General features: G+C 38.3%; 1 protein-coding gene across 1 annotated transcript; it reads right to left on the bottom strand.

The window, feature by feature from the left end:
• Window positions 1–146: 146 nt before the first annotated feature.
• On the bottom strand, window positions 147–6428 carry LOC131789116 (uncharacterized). The gene is made up of 5 exons (XM_066170064.1): window positions 6386–6428; window positions 6042–6084; window positions 4882–5143; window positions 3617–4198; window positions 147–3412 (listed from the first exon to the last, which is right to left on the bottom strand). The coding sequence occupies exons 3-5, from the start codon at window positions 5108–5110 to the stop codon at window positions 2262–2264; spliced, it is 1962 nt and encodes a 653-aa protein (XP_066026161.1). The 5' UTR covers window positions 5111–5143; window positions 6042–6084; window positions 6386–6428; the 3' UTR covers window positions 147–2261.
• Window positions 6429–16173: the final 9745 nt, after the last annotated feature.

The raw sequence follows: 16173 nt of genomic DNA, 5'->3' as shown, positions 1-16173 counted from the left end.
TGACTTTCCAGAGATAGCAAACTGCTTGGGGTCTAGGTGCGATGTAATACATGGCAGGACTCTCAAGGACTCTCATACAGTAGCTGTATGTGATGAACTTAACAATCACACTTTTTTTCCATTGGAACACGAGCTCGGTACTCCGCATGCGCACATCTCGTTAGAGCCTGTAGCTCCACCCCAGTAGTTATCCGTGCTCCATCATGTGACGCCCACCAGGCATAACGCCATTGAAGGAATGCAACATCATAATTGCGGTTAAAGGCCCATTTCTAACCTTGATGCAACGCGGTCGTTTGTTTTTCTTGTGAACCACCGCTTTTGTTTAAATAGCGCCTCTGAAGTTTGCCATCCTTGTTAAATAGGACCCAAGGGTCAGTTGAAGTTTCCTGTCCGTGGAGAGGAGCTTGCGTTCGAAAGAGTGGTCGAGGTTGTTGTTCATTCAAAGCAGCAAATAAGAATTATAACGCAAACTGTCAGTGTCGCTGACGTTCCTGCAATGAAGTGACTAAACGTCCGGCAGCCGGACACGGTCTTAAAATAATTAAACGTCCGGGAGTCTGATATTTTTCCATATTTCTCTTCGAAATCCAAAAAGTATTTATACGAAAATGTTCTACCTTTATTTACAATCCTCAAGCATTTCCAGGCAGCCTAAAATTTGAACGTTTTTCGCTAACCCTATATACAGAGTACGAAGCTATCCAAGCGCTTGACACACTTTTCAATGACACGGCTGGACACGGTCCTCAAATAATCCCATATTTCTCTTTAAAATATATCAATCTTTCGTTGGAAAATATTCTACCTTCATTTAAAATCCTTAAGAATTTCTAGAAAGTGAAAAATTCGAACGTTGACCGTTTCGCCGACCTTGTACACAGAGTGCGAATAGATCCAAGAGTGACAGTGAGAAAATTTTCACCGGACACTACCGGACACGGTCTTCGAATAACTACGTCCGGCAGTCTGATATTTTTCCATATTTCTCTTTGAAAAGTACCAATTTTTTATTGGAAAATATTATACCTTTATTTCGAATCCTCAGGCGCTTCTAGAAAGTCAAAAAATTCGAACTTTGTTCACCGAGCACAAAGAGATCCAAGCGTGACACTTAAGAAGAATTTTCCTTCGGATTCTATCGGACAAAATTCAAAATACTGTTTATAAGCTGTAAAATGACGAACGGCGAATGTATCTACCATAAAACAGTTGACTATATGTCCAGGATGGCTTTAGAGAAAGACGATTTTAGAAGGTTTTCAGTAATCTGGGAATTTCGTGTTACAGAAATTGGGTCGAGGCGCGCGTTGCATCAAGCGTGAAAATGGGCATTTAAACCAGATAAACTATCTAAAATTTTGTGAGACTCGAGTGAGTGCTGCCAGCTGAGCGGTGCTGACTCTAGATGAACTATCTATGCATTGTGACTTTTATCAACATAGATTCTGACTGTCGCGACTGATGGTGGTCACGCCAACTCTGCTCTTGTTATTCATGTCACAAAACACATTTAAGGGTGGCCTCCTTTGCTGTAAGGGACAATCACGTAGATTTTTAAAGATATTCCTCTATTGCGTGTGCGTATTTCACTACAATAGCTAAAGGGTCATTTTCTAAATCGAAACCCAGAACTTACTCTTATAGAGCGATGAGAATTTCTGGCGATATAAGTGTAGGATCAAGCGTCGTTGGGATAAACGTTTTAAGAAGCAAAAATCCGTCTCGAAGAAGGATACGATCTGAAGGGAGAACCCCCCCCTACCCTCTGCCAAACGATTACTCTTGCTCCTTGTGCATGGAAATTCACAATCAAAACATCCGAAATGTTTGCTAAAAGTTTTTGGAGGAAGTAGAGTAAACATGAGTTGCTCCAGCTCCATGACTTGCACAATGGCAAAGTACTTGCTTAATAAGTTGTTTACAGAACATGATATGTAGTCTCAACCTTCTGTTTTAGTCATATGGATTATTCCTATCTGCCATTTAGAGCTCTTGATCTTTCTTTTGACATGTGACCGACTGCCACGTGACTGTTGTAATTGGCTGACCAATAGCTTAGCAAAAAAAAAAAAATCATGATCACTCTATCAAGTTAAAGAACAAAAAAGTTAGGTTTTCAAAATCTCTTAATTCTAAAAGTCCTAACTTACAACTAATTTGACTAAAATTCAGAAAGATTAATATTTTTTTGTTTCCAGGTTCAGTACCTCCTGCTGCACTGTAGTTAGCTGCTGTACTGTATATGTTAAAATGTGGTCTTATGCCACACCATAACACTTAAGTTTTCCTAATGTATGATATCCTTCTTCATGATATTCATCCAAGTCTCCGAGTCTGATTTGGGTAACGGGGAGAACAGACTTGTCTGTCAACAGACCGCTGTCTTCTCTCCAGCCACTGTCATTACGATCGTTGTAACAATTACACTTTTTGCCACTGGAACAAGAATTTGTTACTCCGCATGCGCACATCTTATCAGAGCCTGTTGCTCCTCCCCAGTAGTTCATCCTTTTTCCATCACGTGACACCCACCACGCGTGAAGTTGCTCGATAAAAGTTACGTCATTGTTGCACTCGAACTTGATAAACTGTTCACAGTTCAGTGAGACCCGTGTGAGTGCTGCCAGCTGAGCGGTGCTGACTCCAGTGTATCGCACATCTTTTCTGTAACATCCGGGAGGGCCACATCTGACCGATTTTTGACCAACGTGAGTTCTTCTCTCACTATCATGACTGATAACTGTCACGCCCTCTCTGCCTTTGTTACTCATGTCACAGTACACATCGAAGGGTGTCACGCCTCCTTTGCCATCAGGGTCAATCATGTAGGTGCCTGAAGATGTTAGTCCATACTGTGTTTTTATGTCACTACAAGAGATTGGTATTCGAATTTCAAGCACAGTAGTTGCAGTAACAGAGCGATAAAAGTCTCTTGCGATGCAAGTGTAGGATCCAGAATCGTTGGCAGAAACATTTTTTAGAAGTAGGGAGCCATTTGAATAAAGGATATGACCTGAGGGCAGACCTTGGCCTGTCCGCTGCCACACGACTTCTCTTGCTCCTTGTGCTTCGCAAGTCAGTAACACATTTTCTGAAGGTGGGGCTGAACGTTGATGGGGTGGGAGTAGTGTAAACCTGAGTTGGTCAAACACCATGACTTGTGTATGGGCTGAGTCCTCGTTAAGAATGTTCTTTGCCGAACATATGTAGTCTCCACCGTCTGTTTTACTCACATTGATTATTTCCAGTCTGCCATTAAGAACTCTTGATCTTTCGTTGGACATGTGACCGACGGCTTTTCGCCACGTGACCGTTGGTGTCGGCTGACCAGTAGCTTGGCAGACTAGACTTACTTTGTGTCCTTCTTCAACGATAACAGATGAGGGTTTTTGAATGATTGATGCACCAACTAAATGAAAAACCGAGAGGTGGATTTAAATCGGAGAGAGAAAACTTGAGAATTAAACATTTTGTTTCTTTCTCTTGAAGTCGCCTTGTTCCATCAAAACGCAAAAATATTATTTATGCTCTACCTCAGTTTATTTCGGAAGAGCACAAAAAATATACTGCGTGATGGATTTTTGTGAGTCGAGTGTGAATGGTTTTTTCTTACCTTGAACAGTCAAATTAGCCAATGACGTCATAACCCCAAGAATATTTCTCGCTTCACAGGTGTAGGTTCCATCATCTTTTAACGTGACGTCATTGATAACCAGGCCACCACCAGTTGACACGATTCGTTTATCCGCGAGAAGACTGGAGTTATCTCTCAGCCATGTGACTTTAGGCTGTGGATTTCCTTCAACCTCACAATGAAACGACGCTGTACCAGTTTCGTTTACAACTATAGACATGGGAGGTGTCACAATAGAGGGCGCTGAGATTGATTGACCAGGCTCGCCCTTAGCTCCAAGAGGGCCCATGGGTCCGGGAGGTCCTTGAATGCCCTGAGGGCCCTGGTTTCCTTTAGGTCCCTTTACTCCTTGTGGCCCGGGTGGTCCATGTTTACCTGGAGGGCCTCTTTGACCAGGTTTGCCCCGTCTTCCCCTGATGCTCTTGGGACAATTAACACTGCAGGCCTGGCTCTTGATAGCGAGTCGTACTTCTTTTCTGATCGCTTCACGATCGATGGTTACGCTGGCGTTTGATCTCCCGTCTGTATTTTTCACTTGCCTTTTATTACGAGTTTGAAGCTCTGCAAGAGACATCACAGTATAAGTTCGGCTACGTTCCACTTATCTCATTAGGACACTTCTAAGATGCATAATATCTCTGCTTTAAAGCGCGGGAAACTTCGGAACCTTTTGTAGATAAAATAATTTTAAGCCCCGAAAATTGCCTATTCTTGAAGTCTCGATTTCCAGCAGCTGCTTCAGAAATCAGTGGACTCGACATAGGGACAGAACGTGAGCCGAAACTAGAGATTATTTTCGTTAACTCGCTGACGTCATGATTTGTCAGCTTTATATCCTTTGAAATAGGAATGATATGCACTTCAGTAAAAAGATGACAAAAGCGATGCTTCTAAATATCAAGAACTTTGCGTGACCTCTTGAGTTTCGTCAGCGGACCTTCTTTGTCTTGAGAGATTCTAAAGTCATGAGAATTTTCTCCCTTTAAAAGCTAAGAAGATCACAATAACAATAACAATTTTCTTGGGTTGAGAGCTACTTGATTGACGATTCAGAGATATTCACAAAAGAAAGATAAGACGAAAATACAGACTGAATTTCAAATGAAAACCTTCAAAATTGCAGATAGACTTTCATAAAGTTACTCAGCATCTGCACTGAGTGATTCTTAATTAAAGGTATATTTTACACTGAACTGTGATAAGCCGTTCTACCGCTTCTTGAGATTTTTTTAGTTTAAACCCACCTTCATTTGGGTAAGGATATAAAATATTCATTTCAGTCGGCTTTTCGTCATTTGCTAGGTTCTTCAGCTCGAGTTTCTCTTCTTTTGGTTGATTCAAGACCTGAAGCATTTGTCGATGAGCGTGAAGCTCGATCTCGACGTGAATCAGTCCCGCGATGCAAACAACGGAGAGAAATAACGATGAAAACACCAGAGAGTTAGAAACTGGCTTTGCCTTTGATTTCTCCATAACACGGAACGGGAGGCGAAACTGTGGTAAGATCTGTCGAGCATGAAAATAGCTTCTTCAAACTGCAACGCATGTATTTATAATCACAGCGAGACATTACGTGTAGGTATGGAGTTCTTGCCCTTGAGTGACCTTTTCCTTTTGGTATCAGCTTGCACTGGTCACGTTTCATTAATTTTTTTCAATCAAAGCTTTATCAGTTTCCACAAGAACTACCCCGGTCAGCTTAGGGTTTGCAATTGCAATTGTGACAATGTCACAGTCGTTTGGATGCAACCGTGTTCTGAATATCTTTATTGAGGAAAATTATTGGCTGATGTAACGTGGAATTGACGTTGTTTTTCCTGTTCAGAGGGTGTCAATGGGGTGATGGCTTTTACTGCTAACGGTTAAAGTTTTGGCCATTTTACGGCTAACAGTTAACATCTTTTCATTGTTTCTATCAGACGTATTTTTTACGGTTAAATTTTTTTACAACTTACGGTTAAAATTTGTCAATTTTTACGCCTAACGGCTAAAGTTTAAGGCCGTTTGATGGCTATCGGTTAACCACATTGAGGACCTCTGTTCAAGGAGTCACGACGTGCTTACCAGAAAAGGAATAACGATTCAGGATTTCTAGAGCCTTAGACTTCAGATTAGTCCACTTCTTTATTTGACTTTTCAAATATTTATCTTTCAATGGATGCTGACAAAGAGTCAGGAACTGCTTCTTTTCCCGTACCCAAGCCTCTCTCACGGCTTATATGTTGATCATGACAGATAATAGATTGGAAGCCTTCCTTCCTTAGTTTAGTCCAAGGCTAAAATAGGGTCATACAAACAACGAAAAATGCTGTTTTTGATGGTATTGAAGTCTGCTCTGTTTAGATGATTATTTCTAGTATTCCAAATGCTATGCTTAACTTGTATAAGGTAATTAAAAAGTTACCTCCAATTTCTAGAGCTTTGGGAGCGCCATGTTAGGGATGTCACTGGTAGGAAAGACGTAAAGAATGGCATTAGCTGCTTTACACCGATTCGAGTACTTTCACTAATAAAAAATTAGTTTTTTGTTTTGTTTGAAATGAAGGTTAAAAAAACAAAACAAAAACTGCTTGGGTCGACAGCCATTTGCTTTAAGATATAAAGGTATTCACGAAAGAACGAAGAGACGAACGTTTAAACGAATTTTAAATGAAAACTTTCTAAATTAAAGATAGACTTTTCAACTTTTTAACGTTACTCACGATCTGCATCGTCCTACCGTTTTAAGTGTTTTGCGCATAAACTAACCTTTATGCGAGTAAGGGAATAACATGATCATCTCATTCGTGTTTTCGTCGTTTGCTGTGTTCTTCAGCTCGACTTTCTCTTCTTTTGGTTGACTCAAGGCTTGAAGCATTTGACGATGAGCGTAAAGCTCGATCTCGACGTGAATCAGTCCCGCGAAGCAAATAACGAAGAGAAATAACGATGAAAACACCAGCTTGTAATGAGCTGGGCTCATCTCTGATTTCTCCATAACACTCTTTACCTTGGCGAGGTTGCAAGAGAGTAAAGTCTTTGTTTATGAAAACTAAATAAACCTGGGCCTATGTAATCAAAAGGGATTCATAAAAATACGCAATGCGTTTTGGTCATCTATTCCTTCAGCCTGATCCTTTGTTGTTTCCTCAACTTTTATAGTATTGATTCAACTGCATGTGACCGGTTTCAGTTTTCATGCCAACAAGTTTTTAGATTGTTGATGAAGAGTTAGAGGTCAGGTGAGGAATTAATTTTAGAAACAATCTTGTTTTGATTTTGACTCGGCTAATTCTGAGAAAGACTCTACTGAAAAAAAGAAAGAAAAATCTGCATTGAATTGTCCCAACCTACTTCTGGAACTTCTTTATTTCTCTAGTTACCTCCAGACTTTTCAATCAGACGGGAAGAGTATATCATGCTTTGGCGACGAAGGGAATAAGACCTTGAAAAATTCAATTTCTTTACTTTTCACAAGAGTGCTGGGCTTTTCCATTAAGCGTGAAATGTCAGGGATATTGCATTTGCAAAAGCCACCCATAAAACGAAATTAAACTTTGAACTTTGAAATAAGACCACCACGTCCATCAATAGGTGATTGCTCATGTTATTGTTGAGCAACGTGCTAATGAAAGTTTTCAGTCAAAACAGCAACATCTGAAACAACAAGGGTTTTGTTTTACTGGTGAAACCTTTTTCGTTTTATTACACGTTAACATTACCTTATGGAGACGCCACGTCAACAGTATTACCCAGAAAAACACAAAAGTATAAAGCAATATTTCTTTCTTAATCAGCTCTGGTGTTTCCCCAGGCCATATGAATTATTCGACAATCACACCTGTCCATTTTTTTCTCATCCAATCCCTTCCGCTCTCGCTAACCTAAACTTGTCGAGCAGAATATCTACGCAAGCGTATTTCCAGATTCCGTGACAGCATTCTTTTGCACCACTAAATTAAGAAGCGTTTTGAGGGGATTTAACAGAAGTTATTCAACTCACCTGTAAACTTCCTTGGCCTATTACTTAAATAAAAGAAGACATGTAAATAAAAAAGAATAAGAATGATTCTTTGCAAGCGAACGTTTTTCAATAATGTGGGGTTACAAAATTGATTGGTTCCTAACAGTTCCAACACAGCTATATATGATGAAACTTAACAATTCCATTTTTCCCGCTGGAATACAAGCGCAACACTCCGCATGAGCACATCTAGTCCATTACGTGACACTCACCAGGCATAACGCCATTGGAGGAATGCAACATCATTATTGCGCTTAAACTTGATCAACTGTTTACAATTTTGCGAGACTCGAGTAAGTGCTGCCAGCTTAGCGGTGATGACTCTAGATGAACCATCTACGTATTTTGGCTTTTAGCAACATAGATTCTGCTCTCACTGTGGTGACTGATGGTGATCACGCCAACTTTGCTCTTGTCAGTCATGTCACAGAACACACTTAAAGGTGGCCTTCTTTGCCATCAGGATCAATGACGTAGGTATCTGAAGGTGTTCCTCTATTGCGTGTACTTATTTTACTACAAGAACTAAAGGTTGATTTTCTAACTTCAAGCAGAGTACTTGCTCTTATGGAGCAATGAAAATTTCTCGCGATACAAGAGTAGGATCAAGCGACAGATAAAAGATGAGGGTTTTTGGATGATCAGCGCAACAGCTAAATAAAAAACCAAGAGATAGAAAAAGGTGAGAAACTGGCTTATTGAACACAGCAGTCAAACGTCTGTGCACGAGCGAACGTTGTAATGCCCTTCAGGCATTCATGAGCGCACAGTCACAACGAATTTTCAGTTACAGTAGTTGCAAAATACCACCTAATTTAACTAATCACGGTTTTTTATAACTGCATAACGTTTTTGGTGAAGCTCAAGAAAAAACGATAAATCAATAGGACACCCATATCCTATTGTAATTAATAATCATCGCATAACTAAATATTTCTCTAGAGTATTGTGGCTTGACGCTTTAACTATGCTATAAATATGGGCATTTGAATTTGCGCTCAAACCCTTTCAGTCCGGGCGTGAACTCCATTGAAAATCGACGCTCCCAGGTAGACGAGCTGGATGCCATTTTTCTTTTTTCGTTTTCTTCAGTAAGAGTATCCATTAAAGAGATTTGGTCAAACCTACTTTCATCTGAGTCAGTGCGAAGAATTTTGTCTCTTTCGTCCTCTGTTGTGTTTTGCAGTTCGAGTTTTTCTTCTTTTGTTTGACTCAAGTCTTGAAGCATTTGTCGATGAGCGTGAAGCTCGATCTCGACGTGAATCAGTGCCGTGAAGCAAAGAAAGAAAGAAATAACGATGAGAACACCAGCTTGGTATGAACTGGGTTCATCTTTAATTTCTCCATAACTGATTTGCGAGGTCACGAGATCTCGGAAAAAGAAGTCTTCTTTGGAAGGACAATCTTCTAAGTTGTGTATTTGCAATCAATATGAAGACACGGAAAAAAACGAAAAAGCGGAAGGCACTGTCATCACCATTAACTTGACATAATCGTGGTTTCCTGTTGGGCAGCTTTTCTGCCCTCAAAATCTATATATATATATATATATCTAGTTATTCACCAAAGAAAACCGTTCTTTCGTCATTGGAATGGAATGGAGCGGGCATAAAATAATCAAATGTGACTCTGTAAACAACAATGTCGTATCTAATCAGGTATTAGGGGATGAGCAGCATGATTGTTTGACGGGAAATTAGTACCCACGGATTGTTATACAACGGGAGCAAGTCTTGATTCCCACACAGAATTAATACATCCAGATGCGAACGTCCTTCGCTAACAAATGCAGCTTTTTTTGTCACCTTAAGTTAAGTAGATCATAAAACGGAACGTGTAACGTTGAATTATAAAGAATAAAGTCAGAATTGAGCAAAAGGATACGCTATTGAACCAGCTTGTGCTGAACATCTCTCTTACAGTCCTAACACAAGAGAGGAAATTCTGCGAAATATCCTTAGTGTTTACAGGATAAGATTCCACTACTACTTAGTTTCGTCTGATTTCAGTCTTTATGACAGTGCGTTTTTAGGTTCCTCAAGACTAGTCAAAGGTCAGGTAAGTAATTAATTATAGAAAAAAAAATTTAATTCGATCTCGACGCGACTATCAAACTTTGAGAAAAACCCATTTGGGAACTGATTGCAAAAAATTAGCAATGAGTGACCTGAACCAGCCTTTTAAGCTTTCTCCCGCTATTTACACAATAGTACTAGAATTTCAACGGGAGGGACGAATATGTACTATTGTTTCGATAAAAGCCTCTTACGAAAAAAAGAGTCGCTTTTGAAAACTCTGCTTGCCGGCTGAAAGCGTTACGCCATGATATGCCATTGAGCGAGATCAAATCTAGTTGCCGATAACATTTTTATTTAGGTCAATGCAACACAGAGCAGAATCTACAAGGTTTTCTTGCAGTTAAGCGATTGACGTGGTTTTACGTGAGAGTTTCTTTAAACATGAATTCCCTTCAACATATTACACCTTAATTGAGCATAGCTGAAATGGTCGACGATCTTAGCTTCGCTCACGGTTGCTCTAGTATTGGCCTCATGTGTATCCTTCAAACAGAGCGTTTCGCCCCAATTTTGATTGGTTTGTGATTGGGCTGACCACACATAAAAAAAGATTTACAGCCAAGAAGGTTTTATAATGCTGATGTACTGGAACGCTGAAGCCATATCTAAAGCATAACTGAAGAAATTTTGTGACTGAGATCTTAAGCCCTTCGTTGTTCCTCGTTATCCTGTCATTTTAAGACATAAAATTCATAAAATTTCTAAAAATCATGGGATAGGATAGAACAGAACCCACATTGTAATAAAATTGATTGCCTTTGACAGGAAAAAGGGATCCTCAAAAACTGTTCTTTAAAAGATGCGAGCGGTGATCATCACTCTGATGACGAAGCTGCTTTTAGCGCAACCTGATCAGTCTTGTCGATTCTGTTGTAATGATAGAAAGCCCATGTTTCTTCTAATGAACCATCACTCTGATGAAGCTGCCTTTGGCGCATCCTGATCAGTCTTGTTAATTCTGTTGTAATGATAGAAAGCCCACGTTTCTTCTAAACTAGAAATGTGTAACTGTTACGGAAAAGCGGCTCAAGTTTCCCGCTTTCGTCTGCGACTCAAAACTAATTTTTCCGTTTCAATCGACCACAAAAATCTACACAATGTTAAATTACTCCAGAGTCAGAAAATTTAGCAAAGACCCAAGCCCTGAAGATCATCTTCATCAAGCTTGTAATTCTTACATGTTAAATTTCATTGTTACTAAAAAGCTAAGGTTGTAGGTTGGCAGATAATCCTGATCAGTCATTCCTGTGATGTAGCATGGCACTGCAATGATTATTTACTTAAAAGCAGATTCAAGATCAAGAATGAATTTATTTATTGTACCAGTTTATTGGTTTTTTTAAAAGCACAGCGCCTTGCCAACCTCCCATCAGCCTTCCCTTGTGTTCCATACACTACATCGTAATTTCCGATGTCTTCCCCACATGCTAAGAAAAACTGGAAAAATGATGAGAGACTGGGGTGAAAAACTCTTCTTTGCTGAAGTTTTCAAAATAACATTCCTGGACAAAGATATGCTAATGGTAACCTGTAAACACCATTCTATGTGTTGATAACCACGAGGTACTTTGCAAAAGAACGAATTTCTCACGGGAAATTCAGAAAAGGCGGGACTTAGCTAGGCAGTCAAAATATTTAGTGGGATAGCTTGAATGGTGGTACAAGGAAATAATCAGATTGGTTGCTCATTTTAATGAGCAAAATACACGACTCAGTTTTGAAGAAAAACATATGTATTTCCTCACGAAAACAAATTCCCAAACAGATTGTTTTCCATACGGCGTCATCAGGGCGTTTTCAATTAAACTTGATTTTGACGTTAGAATGTATTGAAGCTGAGTTAAGATAAGGACTATTATTTTCTGAAATATTTAAGACTTCAACCATGCAGTCTACTCAAAGCATCTGGCAGGTATACCAGACTGAATCGTTGATAGTTACGCAGAATTTCATGAGAAGCAAAAAAGCGAGATTGCTTCAAAGAATCAAAACACTAAAGCAACATAACATTGTTCCTAAACATGTGAAGACTTCAAAAGCTTATTTTTACATGTAAAACGTTCCAATTTTAAGAAAAACTTGAAAGGGGGTTGAAGCTGTTTGATGGAATGAGAAAAAAAAAGACTGAAATTTCCACCTAAAGGAAATAGATTGTCTTTTTTCAATTTGCCAAAATGGTCTGAAATCTCATCCAGAAATTTTTGATACCTCAGATGCATTAAAGAAAAAATTCTTCAAAGGAAAAAAAGAAAAGAACAAAGAAAAGAAGTCGTAACACAGTACAAACCAAATTAGAAAAAGTCCAACACATCCTTGTAAACGTGGTAGTTCTCAGTTACGAAATTTAAACAATAGCATAATGATCAGAAACTCTCCTTAACATCTATTTGTGCTGACTTCTGAACACTATGAACAGCCCAAATTCCCCGCCACGATTCTTCCAGATCTCTGACAAAATCGTGGGAATTTTTCGCCATTGCTACGATAATGGATCCTACACTTCTGATATTTTAAAAACAAAGGGATAAGAGATCTTTAATGAAGGCCAGGTGTGACTAAACTACAATTTCGTGGTTTGAAATTGTTACATCAATTGCAAGAGACTTCAGTTTTACATGTACAGGTTAACTTTTCGGTTTGCAAGGCCCCGGTGGATCACGACCCAGCGACCTAGATTTATTTGAGGTTAATTACTGTGTATACATAGGCATTTATTCTACGAAAACGTACACATTTTTTCCTCGATACCTGAAAATGCTTTCTTTCTTTCTCCCACTGTCTCCTCTCCCCCTCTCTCCCCCTCTCTCTGAAGTTTTAGAATCGTACAAGATCCGTTTTCAATTGACAAAAGAAAACGTACTAATTACAAGTATTGATCATTACAAAACACTGAAAATGTAGCAGAAGATCAATGTTTCTATCGTCATGTCATGTGCGGGGAACGAAGAAAAACTCAGATTCCTCAGAGGAGTCGACCCTCAGACTTGTGGATTCTGCGGTCCACTGCATCATGATAAGCCAGGTCGCTGTCATTTAAGTTCATATGTGACGAATGTCTTGCATTTTTATAAAGACAATAGGTAAATACAATAGAAAATATTGTAACGTTTGAGCTCGACATTGTAAATGAAACAAGAAATATGGTAATCTTCATTGCGAATCGTATTCTTTCTTTGTCCTTCGCTTGTGATAAGACGAGAAAAACATCTTTCTTGATTTCATTAGCGTGGGTAAAATTTACTATTGCTGTGAATGTGTACCAAAATATTTGGAGACGTATGGTTAAGGCGAGACTCCAATGATGACTTTAGCTTTGTTAAGTACCCCGCACTTTGCGATAGACCTGCAGTGACGAATATCCACAGCCAAATATGCATGCATACACTAAAAAACCCATAGATCTAACACTGAGAAAGTTTATTGCATATTTCTCATTTTATTTTAGCTTAGTTCGTAGTGTTTTGGAATGCTTTGTTTGAAAAAAATTGCCAATCATGATAAATAGAGGTTAATTTTTTTCCTTTTTTGGGTTGAGATAGTATAAAGGAATCTTGCCTTTAATGCGAAGGCTCTTTCCGCTGGATTATGGATCCTTCCTCCCTTTGATTTCTGCTTTCTCGGAATCAACTAAAATATTTCAATTTTGGATCAATAATACAGACAAATACACTAATTTGAAGAATTTAAGTTCATTTTACACTTTTTTAAAAACATCTTTTGCTTAACAAAAGAACAGCGTTCTCAGCGACTGCAATTAAAAATTTAGGCGACCATTAAATATTCAAATCATGAGTCTTCCATTGAGGCGACAATCGCATCAAAAGGCTTCTGGTGAAAGCGATAGCATGGCAATTCTAAGTTTATCAGGATACAAACTTAAAGAAACATTTTCGTATTTACCTAATATTTCAACGAGGTTCAGTGCTTGATTCGTTTGGTCCTTACTAATGTCAAAAGAAATTCTACGAAGATCTCGTTTCCTTTGTTAGCCTTTTCCACGTATACAAATTAATAACCTGTTCCTTTGTACAACACTCATGTTAAGAGAAAAGTCTTTTGTTGATTGCTATTAAAACTTGGAATAGGTGAAGCTAAGTTAGGTCATGGTGAAGGTGACGTTATTCCAACTTTAGACCTCACAACTTTTGAACACGTAGTTTATAACCAATTATCCAAATTTGTAAAATTGACTACACGCACTTTCATGAAAAAGTTGGAATAAATTGAAAATACATTCACCATTGCCCAAACGGAGACAATAGGAATACTCATGTAAGAAAACCTGCAAAGCTTTTAGAAACCAGGAAAGTGCTTTGTTAGTAAGTTACGAAAAGAACGTTAGAAATTAATCGACTGACCCGGCCATAGAAGTTTTACCATTTCAATCTAACCATCTTTTTTTTTCTAACATTTTCTTCTTACGCATTGATATAAAGTATTCCAGTTGTTTTCAAAACTTCGTTTTAAAGCCATTTTGGAAAGAGGATGGGAAAGCTGAATGCAAATAAAGGAAAGTATTAACAAACTTGGCTTGTGTATCAAAAGTTAGGGAATGCGATTTACTTTACACTACAACGCAATCAGCGTATTTTGTTTAAATAACATTTGAAATGAAATCTTCGAGGCATCTTTAATTTCTATGAGATGCTTAACACATTTGTAATTAAATAATGGTACATGTTTCACTCTTGTTCCATGTATTGTTGATCGATTTCACTGCTTACCATTTTGAAGAGAGACGATCTTTTTTTGCAATAAGTATACAGGTTCGCTTCGATTTCGAATGGTGAATGGTACGTTGTTAAAATTTTATCCTTTAACACTCTCGTTTGTGACATGTTTACCTTTTCGCAACTACCTCTTTTAACATAAACTCTATAACATTAGGAATATAATTTTAGTCTTTACTTCATTTGAACACTTTTCACCACAGAGACTTTGAAATCAGTGATGAGTTATTCTGGATCTTAAATGATGGGTGAGTCTGCTTTTCCAAATTACATCAAATATGGTAAACTTGACTTTTCACAGATTATAGATAGTCGAATGAGTAAACTAAACGGGATTTTTTTGATACTCAAATACTTCAAGCAAAAACTGTGGCCTTAATTATCCGTAGAAGAAACATTACTTTAAAGCTGATTTGAACATTTTTCACGTAAAACCACGGAAAAATATTAGTTTTTGAAATCTGCCTTTATTGGTGGCTATGACAATCTCCAAGTAATTGTGTGGTTATCGAGGAACAATGAAAAACGGTATCCTTTTTCCTTTACCCAAACACAATATTTTCGTTGAAACTAGCTTTTCATCCACGTTTTAAGTGGACTTTTATTACTCCTGTTATGAAGTAAACCGGATCATGACCTACTATTCTTGTGCTCCTAACAATTTATCTTAGTTGTGATTAAAGGGGAATAAAAGTTTGTTGTGAAGGCATTTGATAATGTGCATTTCATTTTCTTCGATACGTTTCCTAGTTTTTCCTGTTTAAGCAAATTTGAAAGCACCCCATGCGTAGTTCTCTGTGTTTTTTCTAAAATGTTGAAAATCTTAAAACCTCTAAACTTGATATCTTACCGTCACTCGTGTCGCACATGCAACACCTACGAACAGAAGCAAACTTATAATTAGTACGATTTTTATTTAATGGAGGAGTGACAAGCTTGCCATTCCACAAATTATCAAACTTTATTGATAAAGTGATTCAAGCCAATAATCGTTTTTTTTTGTATATATTATGTATTGTTGAGGATGAACGTCAGCCATTTTGGACTGAAAACTTCGTACTTTTGATGGCTTTGTATTTGACTTCGTCGACAAGGAAGACCTCTTCGAGGTTTGAGTTCTCTGATCAATCTTGTCATCCAATCCTTGTTAGGATTAAATGGGGAGGGGGAATGTAGGAACAAGGAGAATTCATCGTATTTATCCGAGATATACGTTTTATAATTATTTTTATCTTTTGGACAATGAAAATGAACGCTCAATACATAGATGGTATTAAAACCGGCACCGATGTTTTCGGTGTAGTAAATGTAAGACATATCATATATAATTTTCCCTGAAGTACAGGGATCTGGAAACTCATGTTTGTTGCAAAAGGATGAAAAATCCAAGCGTTACGCAAAATTTACTCGCACCTTCTCCTTTTCTCGAATTTCAGGAAAGGGAGAAGTTGCTCTCACACGGCAAGGCAAATCTCTTTGGCGCACGCTGTACGCTCTTGAGCATTTTCTGCAGACTTGGCCAAAGAAATCAAGCAAAACGGAAGGACACCCTAACTAGGGAAATATCAAGAATGAAGGAAATCTGCAATCTTCAATACATTTGATTAAATGATGCTATCACCACGCGCAGAATAACTACGATAATGGCTTATGAAAACACAGCGTTAGGGTCAAAAGTAACAAAAGTTTTAACGTTTTCTTGTTTTTTTTTTACAAATCCCTCAG

The sequence above is a fragment of the Pocillopora verrucosa genome, chromosome 7 (genome assembly GCF_036669915.1).
Source record: "Pocillopora verrucosa isolate sample1 chromosome 7, ASM3666991v2, whole genome shotgun sequence".
Classification (NCBI taxonomy): Eukaryota; Metazoa; Cnidaria; class Anthozoa; order Scleractinia; family Pocilloporidae; genus Pocillopora; species Pocillopora verrucosa.
This window is presented reverse-complemented; position numbering and strand designations above follow the sequence as displayed.